Raw genomic sequence first — 18,287 nt, 5'->3', positions numbered from 1 at the left:
CGCTGGTTCTATGAAATGAATGAGGTTGAGCAGAAAGACTAGGTTACACATATCCTGACTATTGTTGGTTGAATGCTGAATTCTTACTAATCTTGATGGTGTGCCTGGTGCTATTTAGCACAAATTCCTGTCAAGCCAGTGTGGTAATAAATGTCTCAATTGGATCTGGTAAAACATTCTTTGCGACTTTAACTACTTACCAGGCTCTCTCACCCCTCACCCTCACCCCCACCCCCACCACAAACATGCAGGATATTTAACGGAATGCACCTTATCCCTTCAAGCAAATACAAAAAAAAGTCCTTCACTCAGTGATCACAGAGCTGCTGAATAGCCTCCTTCACAGAATGTAGTTGACACTAGCAGGATCAGAATGCCAAGGTCGTTCGGTGAACCAGTTTAGCAGAACCACTTTGAGAGAGGAATTTGCAATCGTATGTGAAACATTGCAATAAAGTGCATTCCGTTATCCGAGAGTCTACACCAAAATTATTGAACCTTTCACCCACTTTTTTTTCCTGTTTGAAACCAGCTGAGAACAGCAACATTGTTTAACTCCAAACCTTGGCAAAAAAGACACTCACGCAATTGTGACTCTGCACTTCCAAACTCTCTCCCCTCACTCTCCACTGCCTGCAACACGCCCACTTTCTTTCCCGAGGACCAGAGTCCTCATTTAAATGCCATCCCTCCAGTTCCTCGCTCAAGTGTCTGTCCTCCATTTTGCCACCCTAGACAGAGAATGTTTGCTCCATTTAATTCTACAGAGGTGGGGGTGGCGGGATCAAAAGGCAGCCACCATCCAGTCATAGGATCACAGAGCAATGCGGCACGGAAACAGGCCCTTCGGCCCAACTGGTCCATGCTGACCATGGTGCCCTCAGCTAGTCCCAATTGCCCGCATTTGGCCCATATCCCACTAATCCTTTCCCATCAGTATACTTACCCAAATGCTTTTTAAATGTTACGAGTGTAAAGGAGGAACTCATCCATGAGCTTCACCCTTTCCAAAAAGGAATCACCTCTCGCTTCTCGGCCTTTTGGCTAAGATCAAGTGTAGTATGGAGAGGATGCTGCACTTGGTTGAGGTCATTAGGTTACATTGAAGCTTCATATGTTTCATATGAAGCAATTTTTAAAAGCGGCATCTCGGCCTTTTGGCTAAGATGCAAATGAGCTCAAGTCTTGGAGGAGGAACCTCCCCCTTCTCCAATCAGCTTGGCTCATGTAGATCGGGCCCAGGACAGGGTGGTTTGGTCGCTTGCCCTGTCTTGTCAGCCTGGATCTGAAATGTCTCAACTTGTTGAGACTCTGAATTGGATTTGATTTGATTGAATTGGAAAAGTATTAAAAAAAAGGAATCACCTCGATGGCGATGAAGAGTAAAGAGTCCTCAGCAATTTTTCCCCTTCATTGGAAGATAGGAGGTTAATTTTAACACCTGCACCACTTCATTGGCCAAGATCAGAGATCACAGCATGGGCCAGGGATTAAACTTCCCTGATGTGTACGGCAACATAGCACATCCCACTGTGCATTCACCCACTCCGCCACTGGTGAAACCCAAAACATTTCAAGCCATGTTTGCCCCTCCCAATTCACCGCACTCCACACCACAGGGGAACGGCCTGCACCTGGCATCTTGCATTGCCACTTTATGGTTGCGATCAGGTGTCCAACAATGGTTTATGTTAACCCAATCCCTTCCTGGAATTCAGAAGACCATTTTGTCAGTAACAAATGAAGATCTAGTGGCTACGCATATACTAGCCGTCAACGCAGCAACCTTGGCGCATTTCGGTCAAAGGAAATTTGCACAATCAGCAGAAAAATCTCAACATGCAAACATCATAGGAGAGATGTCAATCCTAAACCAAAACTCTGTGTTTTTTTTTAAACGGAGCTGCTTCCGCTGGAAGACCAAGTGACATTTCTGAAGTGGATTAACATCAGAAAAATGTTGCTGGTGGAAGAGCCCATTATTTGCTACAGCCGCGAAAACAGTGAAGGAAGTGCAGAAACTGATGTGTAGCACACTGCACCTCAAGCAGCTTTAGCCTCTACGGCCGAGAGCAACAAGGGCAGCACATGTATGGGAACATCAATCACTCCACCTTTCTCTTGAATCCTTTCACACGTCTTGACTTTGCCATTGCTGGTTTTAGATCCTGGAACGCCCTACCTAACAGCACTGTGGGGAAACCTTTATGATGTGGAGATGCCGGCGTTGGGCTGGGGTAAACACAGTGAGGAGTCTAACAACACCAGGTTAAAGTCCAATGTTGGACTTTAACCTGATGTTGTTAGACTCCTTACTGGGGAAACCTTTACCACATCGACTGTACTGCTTCAAGATGTCACCTCCTCAAGGATGATGTATACTAATGCTCCTCTTGCAAACCACACCCACATCCCGGGAAAACGTGAAAAGATAAAAACTATTATGTAGAACAGTACATTGCGCATTCTCCCCTGGGTGCTCCGGTTTCCTCCCACACTCCAATGAGGTGCAGATTAGGTGGATTGGCCATGCTAAGTTGACCCTTAGTGTCCAAAGATGTGTAGGTTAGATGGATTAGCCATGGTAAATGTGCAGGGTTAAGGGATAGGGTGGGGGAAAAGGATGAAAGCAAATTACTGCGGATGTTGGAATCTGAAACCAAAAGAGAGAATACTGGAAAATCTCAGCCGGTCTGGCAGCATCTGTAAGGAGAGAAAAGACGTTTCGAGTCCAGATGATCCTTTGTCAAAGTCAAAGGTGAGGGAAAGGGCCTGGGTAAGATACTCTGACAAGTGAGTCGGTGCAGACTCGATGGGCCAAATGGCTTCTTCTGCACTGTAGACATTCTATGATTAAAGTACAGAAACTGGCTGTTCAGCTCAATTGGTCTGGGTTGATGTTTGTGCTCTGAACAAGTTACCTCCTCAATTCAAAAGAGAAAATGCTGGAAAATCTCAGCAGGTCTGGCAGCATCTTTAAGGAGAGAAAAGAGCTGACGTTTCGAGTCCAGATGATCCTTTGTCAAAGCTAAAAGGCAGAGAAAGTGGGAGATGTTTATACTGCGGGGGTGAGGGAATGAAAGATGAGTCACAGCCACAGAAACAAGGGGAAAGGCTGCTAATGGCAGTCCATAGAGAGAATAAAGGGTGTGAATTCCTCCTCAATTCACCCTGTGAGCAAATCATTCCATTGCTTTCCTTCTCACAAAATCTAGCTTCCCCATAAATGTATGGAATAGCAAAGCATCTGCTTTCGAGTCTCCTAACTGCCTTTTGGAACATCAATGCAGATGGCCAGAGTGCTGAGAGATAGATTCAGGCAGAAATCGGAAGCTCAAATGGGTTCTGCAAGGAGCTGGGAGAGGTTGGAAGCTGCTCTGTACTGGAGATAAATGCACGTTAAGGGGTAACATTCATTTCAACTTTCTTTCTTGCTTCACGGAATGTGCCCGAGAGGCCCACAAGACAAAAAGACCTTGGACTCTTATCAGACACAGGCACAGTTTGTGCTGATGGTGTTGAGGAGGTGTAATTATGCCTGCAGCAGATGTCAGACACTGACAGAGTTTAGTTATCAAATCTTTGCAGCATGTGTGTGTGTGTATTTCATATCACTGTGTGACACTGTGGGTAAATTCTCTGTCTGCATCAGTTATGATGCAGCTTTCTCAATAACTAATTGTGGCAACAGACAAACATCTTTTCCTTCAAGGTCTCACCCAGTTCATGGGATAATTCAGCCTAAAGCAGGGGAGCCGGGGGCAACTGGTAGGAAGGGAAACTGAGGGGGCAGGGGGAATGGAAGAGGTTTGACAATTTCATTTGATAGGTAGCCAATTCTCCATCCCTGCTTCCAAGAACAAGACCTCACCTCCGCTCAGCACCCAGCTCTGATCTGGGCTCACCACCTCAGATAATTACGAAACACTTTTCTCCTTTTGTCACCCCGCAGGATAGATTTCTTTTCGCTTTATTCTTTCCTGGGACATGGGCGTCGCTCGCTGGGCCAGCATTTGTTACCCATCCTTAATTGCCCTTGAATTGAGTGTCTCGTTCGGCCATTTCAGAGGGCAGTTGAGAGTCAACCACATTGCTGTGGCTCTAGAGTCACATGTAGGCCAGACCAGGTAAGGATGGCAGATTTCCTTCCCTAAAGGGCATTAGTGAACCAGATGGGCTTTTACAACAATCATTGATGGTTGCCACGGTCACCATTACGGACACTAGTTTTATTTTCCAGATTTATTAATTGAATTTAAATTCCACCAACTGCTGTGATGGAGATTTGAATCCCTGTCCCCAGAGCATTAGCCTGGGCCTCTGGACGACTAGTCCAGTGACAATACCACCGTCTCCTCCACAATACATGGGATAGGTGCAGAGTTGTAAGAATACAGCACGCTGAACCAGACTATCGCTAAAGATGTCCATCTCACTATTTTATTTGGCCCAGTGTTTTCAATCAGTATTAACAGATCCTTTGCAAAAAATCTCTCCTCAAAACTGAAGTCCTCGTCCCCAGTAACATCCCCGTAAATCTCCTCTCCAAGGCCTTTACATCATTCCTGAGGTGCGTGCCCAGAATTATCCACAACACTCGAGCTAAGGTCTAACCAAAGTAAAGTTTATTTGCGAGTCACAAGCTTTACATTAACACTGCAATGCAGTTACTGTGAAATTCCCCTAATCGTCACACTCCAGCGTCTGTTCGGGTCAATGTTCCTAACCAGCACGTCTTTCAGACTGTGGGAGGAAACCAGAGCACCCAGAAGAAACCCACGCAGACACGGGGAGCGAACACACACACGTTGTCTGTAGAGAGCTTTGAGATGTCCAGTGGTCATGGACTGTGCAACGTAAATGCAAGTCTTTCGTTCTTTACACAGTTCCACGTGATCTCCTTGCTTCTGTATTCTACTCCCCTCTTACTAAACCCAAAGTAACCAATATACTTACTCTCCTCTGCCGCAGTGTATATTGTGCCCGGTAATTTGGGGTGTGTTTGTGCGGTTTTCGCGGCAATCACAACATTAGCACCATCTTTGGCTGCCTTCAAGGCGATCGCTTTGCCAATGCCACGACTGGCACCTGTGATAAAGAGAGTACGTCCTGCGAGTTTCCTGAAATGGGATATGAGGGGAGAAATTCATCAGAACCTTTGTTCAGATTTTGAAAGAGAGTGCACACTTTTTATTTTTTTTTAAATCTCTTTCTTGTTTCAGCAGTTTGATGGGAACAGTACACCCCCACAACCCCCCCTTAATGTAAAGCCTCCCCCCTTCCCCACCCCGCGCCGCCAAAAGCATCCATCTTTCAGACACAAGCCACTGGCAGCACGGTGGCACAGTGCTTAATTGAGTCAGTTAGCACTGACTCAAGAACAGCTTCTTCTCTGCTGCCATCAGACTTTTGAATGGACCTACCTCACACTAAGTTAATCTTTCTCTACACCCTAGCTGTGACTGTAACACTACATTCTGCACCCTCTCCTTTCCTTCTCTATGAACGGTATGCTTTGTCTGTATAGCGCACAAGAAACAATACTTTTCACTATATACGCATACATGTGACAATAATAAATCAAATCAAATCAAATGCTGCCTCACAGTGCCAGAGACCCGGTTTCAATTCCAGGGTGACTGTGAGGAGTCTGCACATTCTCCCTTTGTCTGTGTGGGTTTCCTCCAAGTGTTCTGGTTTCCTCCCACAGTCCGAAAGACGTGCTGGTTAGGCACAGTAAGGAGTCTCACAACACCAAGTTAAAGTCCAACGGGTTTATTTTGTAGCACAAGCTTTCGGAGCGCCGCTCCTTCCTCAGGTGAGTGATCACTCACAGTGAGTTCATCATTCACCTGATGAAGGAGCAGCGCTCTGAAAGCTTGTGTAACCAAATAAACCTGTTGGACTTTAACTTGGTGTTGTGAGGCTTCTTACTGTGCCCACCCCAGTCCAATGCCGGCATCTCCACATCATGTGCTGGTTAGGTGCATTGGCCATGCTAAATTCTCTCTCAGTGTACCCGAACAGGCACCAGAATGTGGCATCTTGGGGATTTTCACCGTGACTTCATTGCAGTGTTAATGTAAGCCTATTTGTGACACTAATAAACTTTAACTTACTTTTTGCACAATGTGTTTGTCAAAAGATGACAATTTATGACACAGAAAGAGGCCATTCAGCGCAACGAGTCCATGCTGGTGTTTTTGTTCCACATGAGTATCCTCCCATCCATCTTCATCTGATCCCAACCAACAAGACCGATTTCTTTCTCCCTTTATGTGTTCATCTTGCTTCTCCTCAAATGCACTTTCATCCCAAAATTCTGGGCCACACTTAAACCCAGCATCCAGAGGTGAGAACACAATGTTCAAAATCAATCCTCTAACAAACTGCCTACTTAACAGCGGAGTTTTAAACAGCTCTTTAAAATTTTAACTACATTGCCTTTCATCAGTTTTTGAAACTTCAAAGTCTCCCCTTTGCTAAATAGAATAAGCCCGGTTTCCACAACCTTTGCTATCATCGAGGGGTAGACAGCTTGCTGATCACAGGGTTACTATTTCCAACATAGAGGTGGGTTCCCATGAAATTCATGGAATCGTAGAAACCCTACAACACTGACAACAATCTGAGGTCCTTATCTGCTTCAAGAAGATGACCATCATCCCAGTACCTAAGAAAAACCAAGCAGCGCCTTAATGACTATCGGCCGGTTGCTCTGATATCCATCATTATAAAGTGCTTCGAAAGGCTAGTCATGGCACGAACCAATTCCAGCCTCCCGGACTACCTGGATCCACTACAGTTTGTCTACCGTCGCAACAGGTCCACAGCAGGCGCTATTTCCCTGGCCCTGCACTCAACCTTGGAACACCTAGGTAACAAGGACACCTATGTCCAGACTCCTATTCATTGACTACAGCTCAGCCTTCAACACTATTATTCCCACGAAACTCATCTCCAAACTCCATGGCCTGGGCCTTGGCACCTCCCTCTGCAACTGGATTCTGAACTTCCTAACTCACAGACCACAATCAGTAAGAATAGGCAACAACACCTCATCCACAATCATCCTCAACACCGGCACCCACAAGGCTGTGTTCTCAGCCTCCTACTTTACTCCTTATACACCTATGACTGTGTGGCCAAATTCCCCTCCAATTCGATTTTCAAGTTTGCTGACAACACCACTGTAGTGGGTCGGATCTCAAACAATGACGAGACAGAGTACAGGAATGAGATAGAGAATCTGGTGAACTGGTTGCCGCAATAATCTCTCCCTCACTGTTAAGAAAACGAAGAAGATTGTCATCGACTTCAGGAAGCGTAAAGGAGAACATGCCCCTGTCTACATCAACGGGGACGAAGTAGAAAGGGTCGAGAGTTTCAAGTTTCTAGATGTCCAGATCACCAACAACCTGTCCTGGTTCCCCCATGCCGACACTATAGTTAAGAAAGCCACACCAATGCCTCTACTTTCTCAGAAGACAAAGGAAATCTGGCATGTCAACTAAGACTCTCACCAACTTTTACAGATGCACCATAGAAAGCATTCTTTCTGGTTGTATCACAGCTTGGTATGGCTCCTGCTCTGCCCAAGACCGCAAGGAACTACAAAAGATCGTGAATGTAGCCCAATCCATCACGCAAACCAGCCTCCCATCCATTGACTCTGTCTACACTTCCCACTGCCTCAGCAAAGCAGCCAGCATAATTAAGGACCCCACACACCCCGGACATACATTCTTCCACCTTCTTCCATCTGGAAAATGATACAAAAGCCTGAGGTCACGTACCAACCGACTCAAGAACACCTTCTTCCCTGCTGCTGTCAGACTTTTGAATGGACTTACCTTGCATTAAGTTGATCTTTCTCTACACCTTAGCTATGACTGTAACACTACATTCTGCACTCTCTTGTTTCCATCTCTATGAACGGTATGTTTTGTCTGTTTAGCGCGCAAGAAACAATGCTTTTCACTGTATGTTAATACATGTGACAATATTAAATCAAATCAAATCAAAAAAACAATCCCAGCCAGGCCCTAACCCCGTCACCCCACATATTTACCCTGCTAATCCCTCTAACCTACCATCCCATGACACTAAAGGGCAATTTAGCACACCCAATAAACCTATCCCACACATCACTGGGCAGAGCACCCGGAGGAAACCCAAGCAGACACGGGGAGAACGTGCAAACTCCGCACAGTCACCCAAGCCAGGAATCGAACCCAGGTCCCTGGAGATGTGAGGCAGCAGTGCTAACCACTGTGCCACCATGCCACCCTTCTTTTGACTGTCCCAAGAATTTGTCCCAAGCATGGCCAAAGTTTCCACAGCTCGTCCACTGCAATTTAACAGATGAGTGGAATGTTTTTTAAAATTCTTTTACTCCATCCTTAAAGTTACAAAGCCAATGCTCAGAGGGGAGTGGGCAAACCCAAATCCATCCCTTGCTTGGTCCAAAAACCAAATTCAAATTCCAATTGAATCCAATTCATGGTGCCCACAAGAGAGACAAACAAGATCCAGGCCGACAAGAAAAGGCGTTGCATCCCTTCTTGGACAAATTGGCACAGTGGTTAGCACTGCTGCCTCAAAACGCCAAGGACCTGGGTTCGATGCCCGGTTTGGGTCACTGTCTGTGCAGAGTCTGCACGTTCTCCCCGTGTCTGAGTGGGTTTCCTGCCACAGTCCAAAGATGTGCAGGTTGGGTGGATTGGCTATGCTAAATTGCCCCTTAGTGTCAGGGGGACTAGCTAGAGGTTATGGGGATAGGACCTGGATGGGATTGTGGTCAGTGCAGACTCGATGGGCGAATGGCCTCCTTCTGCACTGAAGGGATTCTATGTTTGATCTGTTTCATCAATTGCATCGTTCAGTTTTGTTAATGTCAATTGCTTTGCTATGGTTCAGAGAAACAGGTTATGGTTTATGAGCATGTATAAACAGGGGACAGCTGGGACACTGGGTTGTGAGTGGGGGTGGGGAGAATTGTCAACAAACTCTCTCAATAAAGAAAAACTCTATGGGCGGGATTTTCCGGCCCCTCTCATTCCAAAACCGGAAAGTCCCGCCCGAGATCAACGGACCTTTCCATGATTCGCCCCTCCTCGCCCGCTATGATTCACATGGCGGGCGGGATGGGAAAATTCACCCGTGTCTTGGTTTCTGCTTCAATAATCGGCTTGGATCCTGTTCACATGAGAGCTGCACTGCCCAAGTTCACCTTGCACTAGATGCTGGGACAACACCAAATCATTTACCTGTATTGAAGTGCCTGTCTCATCTAATGCCCATGTTTCTCAATCATAGTCCCAAATTGCTTTGTTGTTTTTTTATTTCCTCTGCACCCAATTCTATCACGGTGATGACATTATCCATAAGATATAGGAGCAGAATTAGGCCATTCAACCTGTCTAGTCTGCTCCGCCATTCAATCGCGGCTGATAAATTTCTCAATCTCACTCTTCCGCCTTTTGCCCTTGACCTTTGATCCCCTTATCAATCAAGAACCTTAGACATCAGTCAGCAATGCACTTTCGATGCACTATAGTTTCCCTACTCAATGTCCTCTAAAACAGAGAGCAATTATCCTCTTCTAACTCTTCAGACTAGGATGGGGTTTTTTTTCTCAATTGGATGAAGAACGAAATGCGAGTGGGGCTCCCACTGAAAACATTACATTTTATATATGTGAAACGAGCTGGTCCTATCTCTGTGGCATTCACAGAACTTGGCAAAGTACTTCACAGACGCAGAAACAAAAGCTCATTACTACATTTCAAACTGGATCAGCGGCAGATATATGAACAGGAGTTGGGAGTCATGCTCCAGCAGCTTGATAAGAGGGCACAGGGTATCCAGAACTTGAACATTTTAGACTCGAAAACAAAGGGGGAAAAGAAAACTAACCTTCTTCAAAAGATAAACACAATGCTTCAAAAGCAACATCCTTCAATTATATTGAAAGGTTCATTTGTTGCACTGGACCTGACTGCTCGCGCAAACAGACCGGACAAAAGGGAATGAGTTCTGAGAAGGAGATTGAGGACTTATTATTTTCATTGAATCATAGAATCCTACAGTGCAAAAGGAAGCCATTTGGCCCATCGAGCCTGCACCGGCAACAATCCCACCCAGGCCCTATCCCCATAACACCACATATTTACCCTGCTAATCCCACTGACACTAATGGGCAATTTAGCATGGCCGATCAACCTAACCCGCACATCTTTGGACACTAAGGGGCAATTTAGCATGGCCAATCCACCTAACCTGCACATTTTTGGACACTAAGGAACAATTTAGCATGGCCACTCCACCTAACCTGCACATTTTTGGACACTAAGGGGCAATTCAGCATGACCAATCCACCTAAGCCACACATCCATGGGGTGGCACAGTGGCATAGTGGTTAGCACTGCTGCCTCACAGCCCCAGGGACCTGGGTTCGATTCCCAGCTTGGGTCACTGTCCATGCGGAGTTTGCACGTTCTCCCTGTGTCTGCGTGAGTTTCCTCCGGGTGTTTCGGTTTCCTCCCACAGTCCGAAAGACGTACTGGTTAGGTGGATTGGCCATGCTACATTGCCCCTTAGTATCTCATGATGTGTAGGTTAGATGGATTGGCCATGGTAAATGCGCTGGGTTGCGGGGATAAGCGGGGGAGAGGGCCTGGATAAGACACCCTGTTGAAGAGTCGGTGCAGACTTGATGGGCTGAATGGCTGCCATCTGCACAGTAGGGATTCTATGATTCTGTGCAATAGTCCAAGAAAGGTCTCAAGATTAAATCCTCACCCAGCCAGGAAGGGAGCTTCTAAAAAACAGTCAGGGGTCAGCTTAGCGTTTTAAATCGTTCTGGTGTAATATGAAATGGGTTAAACATTAGCCCACCAGACTGCCTGGTCTTCACAGGTTGGAAACATACAGTAAGGAAACAGTTAGAATTGATGTACTGTCCTGTGGAGAGTTATTATGTGCACCAATATGGGCACAAATAGGGATATGGGCCAAACGCGGGCAATTGGGATTCGTTTAGGGGTTTAAAAAAAAGGGGCGGCATGGACAAGTTGGGCCAAAGGGCCTGTTTCCATGCTGTAAACCTCTATGACTCTATGACCAAAGTAATGATGGCTGCAGTTTGTACTCCAGTGGTTTGGGATTAGTTAGTAAACCAGCTAGCCAGGTAGGGCAAGGTGAATGTAAGCAGCAGTGACGACAGCCTCACCAACTCCAACAGCCAAAGGTCGAGCTTTACATGGCTACATTCCACAAACAAGGCCAAATATAAGACTCACGAGTTTCGCCACAGAAACTTTACAACTCCACCTCATTTTGGCAGCTAGTCTGTACGGCTCAGCTGGAGAACATTACAACAGCACTGCAACTGCAGATTAATACTCTGGCCACGTTACAAAGTGCAAAGCTAACTGATTATTCAACTGATTGTACATTTATGACTTAATATGTCCCACGAGTTTGGTTCATCGTACACCAGAACCGTACCTGCTACCAAAGCTCGGGATCCAAAATTACTACCGTCTGGTGAACTGTCATTGCAAATACTGGAAATGAGGAGGCCTTAAAATAGTAAAATCCGTGAGGATAAAATCTGCATCATTTTTTAACTATCGCCACAAGGCAAAATACAGAGTTCAAAGACACATTGATCCTTTACTCTGGATCAAGACTAGCACTGGCAAGTGACCAACACGGTGCCTAGCTGATTCGAAGGGCTAAAAACAGAGACTGCATTTGCATAGCACCTTTCACACCGTCGGTGTAGAAAATTCAGCACGTCCACTATGACTCTAAACAATTTTTGCAGACGCACCATAGAAAGCATCCTTTCCGGATGTATCACAGTTTGGTATAACTCCTGCTCTGACCATGACGGCAAGAAACTACAAACGGTTGTGAATGTAGCCCAGTCCATCACGCAAACCAGCCTCCCATCCATTGACTCCGTCTACACTTCCCACTGCTTCAGAAAAGCAGCCAGCATAATCAAGGACCGCGCACATCCCGGACATACTCTCTTCCACCTTCTTCCATTGGGAAAAAGATACAAAAGTCACGTACCAACTAACTCAAGAACAGCGTTTTCCCTGCTGCTGTCAGACTTTTGAATGGACTTACCTTAGATAAAGCTGATCTTTCTGCTATGACTGTAACACTACATTCTGCACCCTCTCCTTTCCTTCTTCCCTATGTACTCTACGAATGCCATGTTTTGTCTGTATAGCGCACATGAAACAATACTGTATCCCAATGCATTTTACAATAATAAATCAAATCACAAAACTACTGACTGGACAGTATAGTTTGGCAATATATATGCGTTGTTGTTTGTTGTTCTATGATGACCTAACATTTCGAGGCTTGAGTCTATATTACTAATTCTTCCAGCTTCTCTTTTAACCAGTCCAACACAGTTCGTTGAGTGAGTCCATCTCCTGCTTTATTCAAAAGTCTGATGGCAGCAGGGAAGAAGCTGTTCTTGAGTCCGTTGGTACGTGATCTCAGACTTTTGGACCACGTTCCCAACGAAAGAAGGTGGGAGAGAGAATGTCCGGGGTGCACGGGGTCCTTGATTATGCTAACTGCTTTTCTGAGACAGCGGGAAGTGTAGACAGAGTCAATGGATGGGAGGCTGGTTCACGGCCCTTTGTAGTTTCTTGCTGTCTTAGTTAGAGCAGGATTGATACCAAGCTGTAATACATCCGGAAAGGATACTTCCTACGGCGCATATGTAAAAGGACCGTTGCCTTCTGCAGTGACTGCCCAGGAAATGCTCCTGTCCTTACCGCCTGCCCTCAGACATATCGGGAGGAATTACAACTGGTGCAATCATCTTTTTAAATTGGTCATTTATCCGCCTGCAAGCATTATCCCCAAAGTGCAGAATTACTTCCTAAAATGGACAGCCCCAAGTCTACACTATGTAAGAATATAAGAAAAAGGAACAGGAGGAGGCCCTTCAGCCCCTCAAGCCTGCTCCACCATTCAATAAGGTCACAGCTGATCCGATTGTGGCCTTAAATCCACCTTACTGCCTGTCTGCTGTAACGCTGGACACCCTTGTCGGTCAGATATCTGTGTAACTGTGCAAGGTGCTACAAAAAAGATGGAAATTATGAGCTTGCATTTACGTAGCACGGTTTCAGGACGTCCCAAACTACGTTGCGACCAATGACGGACGCTTGCGGTGGGATTTTCCGGCTGCGCTCACCCCAAGGTTGGAAAATCCCGCCCGAGATCAATGGTCCGTGTCCCGCCCATTACAATTCCCATGGCAGACGGAATAGGAAAATTCCACCCTTGGAGCTGTGACCCATGAAATGTTGCAGTCAATTATGCACAGCGATGTTAAGTATCAGTTAAGTTTATTTATTCGTGTCACAAGTAGGCTTACATTAACACTGCAATGAAGTTACTGTGAAAATCCCCGAGTCCCCACACTCCAGCGCCTGAGGGAGTATTTAGCATGGCCAATGCACCTAACCAGCGCGTCTTTCGGACTGTGGGAGGAAACCGGAGCACCCGGAAGAAACCCACGCGGCCACGGGGAGAACGTACAAACTCCATGCAGACAGTGACCCAAGCCAGGAATCGAACCCGGGTCCCTGGCGCTGTGAGGCAGCAGTGCTAACCACTGTGCCACCGTGTCGCCCAACACTGTGCCACGAGGTTCCACAAATGGCAATAAGGTAGATGGCAATTTAATTGTTTCAGTGGTGTTCAGTGGGAAGGTTAACACAGACCAGGACACCAGGAGAAGTTTCCGGCTATCCTTCAAATAGGGATCAATTGGTGCTCAATGCTCAGGATAAAGAAGTTCTTTTTTTAAACAAGTCTCCTTATCTGCTTAACTGCACACATACTCCAGTCTGTTTTCCCATAAATAACATGACTCCGGCTCAAATGCAATCTTAATTGTTTTTAAACAAACTCCTGCGATTTATTCACTAAATATTGCTGGTTCCAAGACAGACAAAGAAAAGCTGTTCCAATTACTTCATGGAACTAGGGGATACAGATTGAAGATTTTGGACAAAAGATGCACGAGGGAGGAGCAACTTTTGTTTGTTCACACAGCGAGTGATAATGACCTGGAACTCGCTGCCCGGGGAGTGGAGGAAGCGGAATTCATCAATGATTTCAAAAGGAAATTGGGTTGGGGGAAATTAACTTGTTGGGCTATGGGGAGAGAATGGGCAAGTGGGACTGACCGGATTGCTCTACATGGCTTTGTACTGACAACAGCCAAGCTGACATTGACTCAATGGGCCAAATGGCCTCCTTTTGTGCCACTGTGACTCTTATAATACTCACGTGGGCATCCAGTCAGATATGCACATTCAGCAGTTCCCCGATTACCTCCGCGTCATTCACACCTTGTTATTATCATCATGAAAAATGTGCCATTCAAAAATGAGAACCCTATTCAAAATGTTGAAAGAGTATTTTTGCCAATTTATACATTATGCAGATATAGAATAGAATCATAGAATCCCTGCAGTACAGAAGGAGGCCATTCAGCCAATTGAGTCTGTACTGACCACAATCGCACACAGGCCCTATTCCCGTAACCCTCATTTATCCTGCTAATCCCCCTGACACGAGGAGAATGTGCAAACTCCACACAATGACCCGAGGCTGGAATTGAACCCGGGTCCCTGGTGCTGTGAGGCAGCAGTGCTAACCACTGTGCTGCATCTTTTAAGTTAAATGTTTATCTGTATAATTCTAACTTTTTTTGTTGTAATGGAGACAGTCTGATTGTTCTCCCAAACACAGCAGCTGATCAAGCATAATTCAACTAAGAAATAAAAGCAAAATGTTATCACTATTCGCAGCTTCTTTAGTCCTTAATGCTACCATTAACACATCCTTTGTCTTGTGTCCATAACATCTTTGTCAATCGCTCTCACGCTCCAACCTATCTCTGATCTTCTACTCTGCTCCACCTTCTCCACCCCCCTTTCCCACAATAGAATCCATCACATTTCTATCCTTCTTCAGCAAGAGTCATCCGGACTCGAAACAGTAACTCTGTTTCTCTCTCCAGAGATGCTGCCAGAGTTGCTGAGTTTATTAAGCATTTTTTGTTTCAATTCAACACTGAAAAGTCCATCCAGTGTTTCATTACAAGCAATTAGACTTTGAGGCCTTCAATGAAGCAGAACAATGGACTGTTAATCATCTAATGTAATCTTGATAAAACTGCACAATCGTTCTATCAACTGAGTAAAAAGTCTCAACCAGATAACAAGGTTCAACTCCAAGTTACACCAGTCAGCCAATGCAAGCAACTGGAGTACGACAACTCAGAGAATGCAGTGTGCAGTTACCTCCTCTTTAGCATCTAACGAGCATCACTAATGCTAATCATAGGCATTCATGGAACATGCCACATCTTGCCATGTGAAAGCTCGGCACATTTCATTTCTCTCAAGGAATGGAAAATTCCTCGGGGAATGACAGCATCAGGAGCCAGGGAGACACAATTGAAATCACTGTAAATGGTGAGTAAAGGCAAAACAAGTAAAAGATGAATTCAAGCTAAATTTGACCTCGGTAACAATATTCAAGGGATTGTCTAGTCTATTCATGCGATAATATGTATAGGCTTACTTGCGTAATTGGTACAAAAGGGGAACAGATCATAGAATCCCTACAGTGCAGAAGGAGGTCTTTCGGCCCATTCAGCCTGCACCGACATCCCAGGCCCTATCCCCATAACCCATGTATTTACCCTGGGCACTAAGGGTCAATTTAGCATGGCCAATCAACCTAACCTGCACATCTTTGGACTGTAGGAGGAAACCGGAGCACCCGGAGGAAACCCACGCAGACACGGGGAGAATGTGCAAACTCCACACAGACAGTGACCCAAGGCCAGAACTGAACCCGAGTCCCTGGCGCTGCGAGGCAGCAGTGCTAACCACTGTGCCACCGTGCCGCTAAGATGCATTTCTTTATCACCCTGCAGTACATTATACGTACTTCCTCCAGAACCAATTTTTAAAAAATGATTCTTTCATGGGATGTGGACATCGCTGGCAAGGCCAACATTTATTGCCCATCCCTAATTGCCCGTGACCCGAGTGGTTTGCTAAGCCATTTCAGAGACGCAGTTAAGAGTCATTCCCATTACTGTGGGCCGTGAGTCACATGTAGGCCAGACCTGGTAAGGATGGCAGATTTCCTTCCCGAAAGGACAGTACTGAATTGGATGAGTTTTTATAACAATCAATGATAGCTTCATGGTCACCATGATGGGAGGTTGGCTTTCATTTAATTCCAGATTTAATCAATTGATTTTAAATTCCACCAGCTGTCATGGTGAGATTTGAACCCATGTCCTCAGAGCATTAGCCTACGCCTCTGGATCACTAGTTTACTAATATTACCTCTACACCCCTGTCTTCTTCTCTAATGTTATAAGCATATCACTATTTCCAAATCCTTGCACTGTCCATGTGCACCCAGCAAGAAGTCTCACAACACCAGGTTAAAGTCCAACAGGTTTATTTGGTAGCAAAAGCCACTAGCTTTCGGAGCGCTGCTCCTTGACTTACCTGACGAAGGAGCAGCGAGTGCTCCGAAAGCTAGTGGCTTTTGCTACCAAATAAACCTGTTGGACTTTAACCTGGTGTTGTGAGACTTCTTATGTGTTTACCCCAGTCCAACGCCAACATCTCCACATCATGTGCACCCCAGCATCTTTCCCCTGCATACCCTTTCCAACAGCAGAAACATCTGACTCAACCTCGGCAATGTCACGGGAGATCGACTGCTGTGTATTTTCCCTTGAAGGAGGAGGAGCTCATTTCTCCCCTTGCCTCTTTATTTGGAGACATAATTTCCAAGGCTAACGGCATACTCTTTAGAGCAGTGCTTCCCAACCTATGTCAACGCACCTCTCTATACTATAAAAATAGTTTGAGGCACATCTCCTATTATCTCTGTCTTTTTCACTTTCTGGGAACTTTGTTTTTAAACTTCTCCCTGTCCTCTCATCCGTTTTTTTTTAACCTCTCCCTAGAAGCTAGAAGCTTTGACAAAGGGTCATCGAAGCTCAAAATATTGGTGGAGCAGGCTCGAAAGGCCAAATGGTCTTCTCCTGCTTCTGATTTCTATGTCTATGTCCTTTCCCCACGGAGGCTGTCAGAGCTGCTGAGATTTTTCAGCATTTTCTCTTTTGGTTTCAGATTCCAGTATCCACAGTAATTTGCTTTTGCCTATTCTGCTCTTTGTGCTCACTCTCTTCAACACAAGTGCACTGTGGCAGCAACATGTACCATCTACCAGATGCACTACAGCAGCTCGCCAAGGTTCCTTCAACAGCGCCTTCCAAGCCCGCAACCGCTATCACCGAGGAAAAGGGCAGCAGATGCATGTGAACACCACCACTTACAAGTCCCCCACCACCCCTGACCCATGTAACTAGATCAAAATCACGCAACTCCCTTCCAAAGAGCACTGTGGGTGTACCGTATTAACTGCAACATCTCAAGAAGGCAGATCACTGCCACCACCTTCTTGTAGGCCATCAATGACAGGCAACAAAGGCTGGCAGATATTCACATACCACGAAAGAAAATTCAAAAATGTCTCCTCCCAGTTCTGATCTCACACTAGCTCGCACATCTAATAGGTTCCTCAAAAGAAATAAATGATCAACTGTGTTATCAGTGTTCAATGTTAAGGCCATCCTGATGAAACTATATGGTAATTATATCTAACACTCAGTGATTGCCCAGATCCATCTGTGTTACTCAACTGTATTTGCCCTTGTTTTGTGCATGTATTACACATGCAAAGTAAATCGAAACACACACTCTAAACTGGAAAGTTAACACTTCCATCATTTCTAAATGACTGTATTATAAAGAACTGCAGCAATGCTGGGTGCCTCGAAACCACTTGTGTTCTGGTGTGATTAACACTAGATTAACATCTAGGAGACAGCCAGACCAGCAGAGACCATCGCAGAACTGCTTCAGGTGTGGACAGAGCGTTAGCCCATTTAATCTCAAACTTTCCAGGAGACAAGGGGGTGGGGGGAGAGAGAGAGTTCCTCTGTGCTTTAAAAAGTGGCTCTTTTACATGCGCGGCCTTGTTTCAACATCACTTTCTAAAGAACGGCACAAAATTCTCTTGGTATTGCATTGAGGTGCAAGCTGGGTTATCTGCTGAACTCCCTCGTGGAAGACTCAAACCCACTGACTTAAGAGTCAAGGCTGACACCTAAATGTCCATCTTCATTCGCTCTT

The 18,287-nt window shown here is 45.6% G+C and overlaps 1 protein-coding gene across 4 annotated transcripts in view; it reads right to left on the bottom strand.

Annotated features, from left to right (window-relative positions):
- Positions 1 to 18,287, bottom strand: part of hsdl2 (hydroxysteroid dehydrogenase like 2) — a 127,651-nt gene that overhangs the window by 83,863 nt on the left and 25,501 nt on the right. For all 4 annotated transcript variants that reach the window (XM_078214075.1, XM_078214073.1, XM_078214072.1 and 1 more), the window contains one exon: positions 4,957 to 5,120. In XM_078214075.1, coding sequence (XP_078070201.1) covers positions 4,957 to 5,120 — 164 coding nt within the window. The remainder of the gene's footprint in view (positions 1 to 4,956; positions 5,121 to 18,287) is intronic.

This window comes from Mustelus asterias, chromosome 6 (assembly GCF_964213995.1).
Source record: "Mustelus asterias chromosome 6, sMusAst1.hap1.1, whole genome shotgun sequence".
Classification (NCBI taxonomy): Eukaryota; Metazoa; Chordata; class Chondrichthyes; order Carcharhiniformes; family Triakidae; genus Mustelus; species Mustelus asterias.
This window is presented reverse-complemented; position numbering and strand designations above follow the sequence as displayed.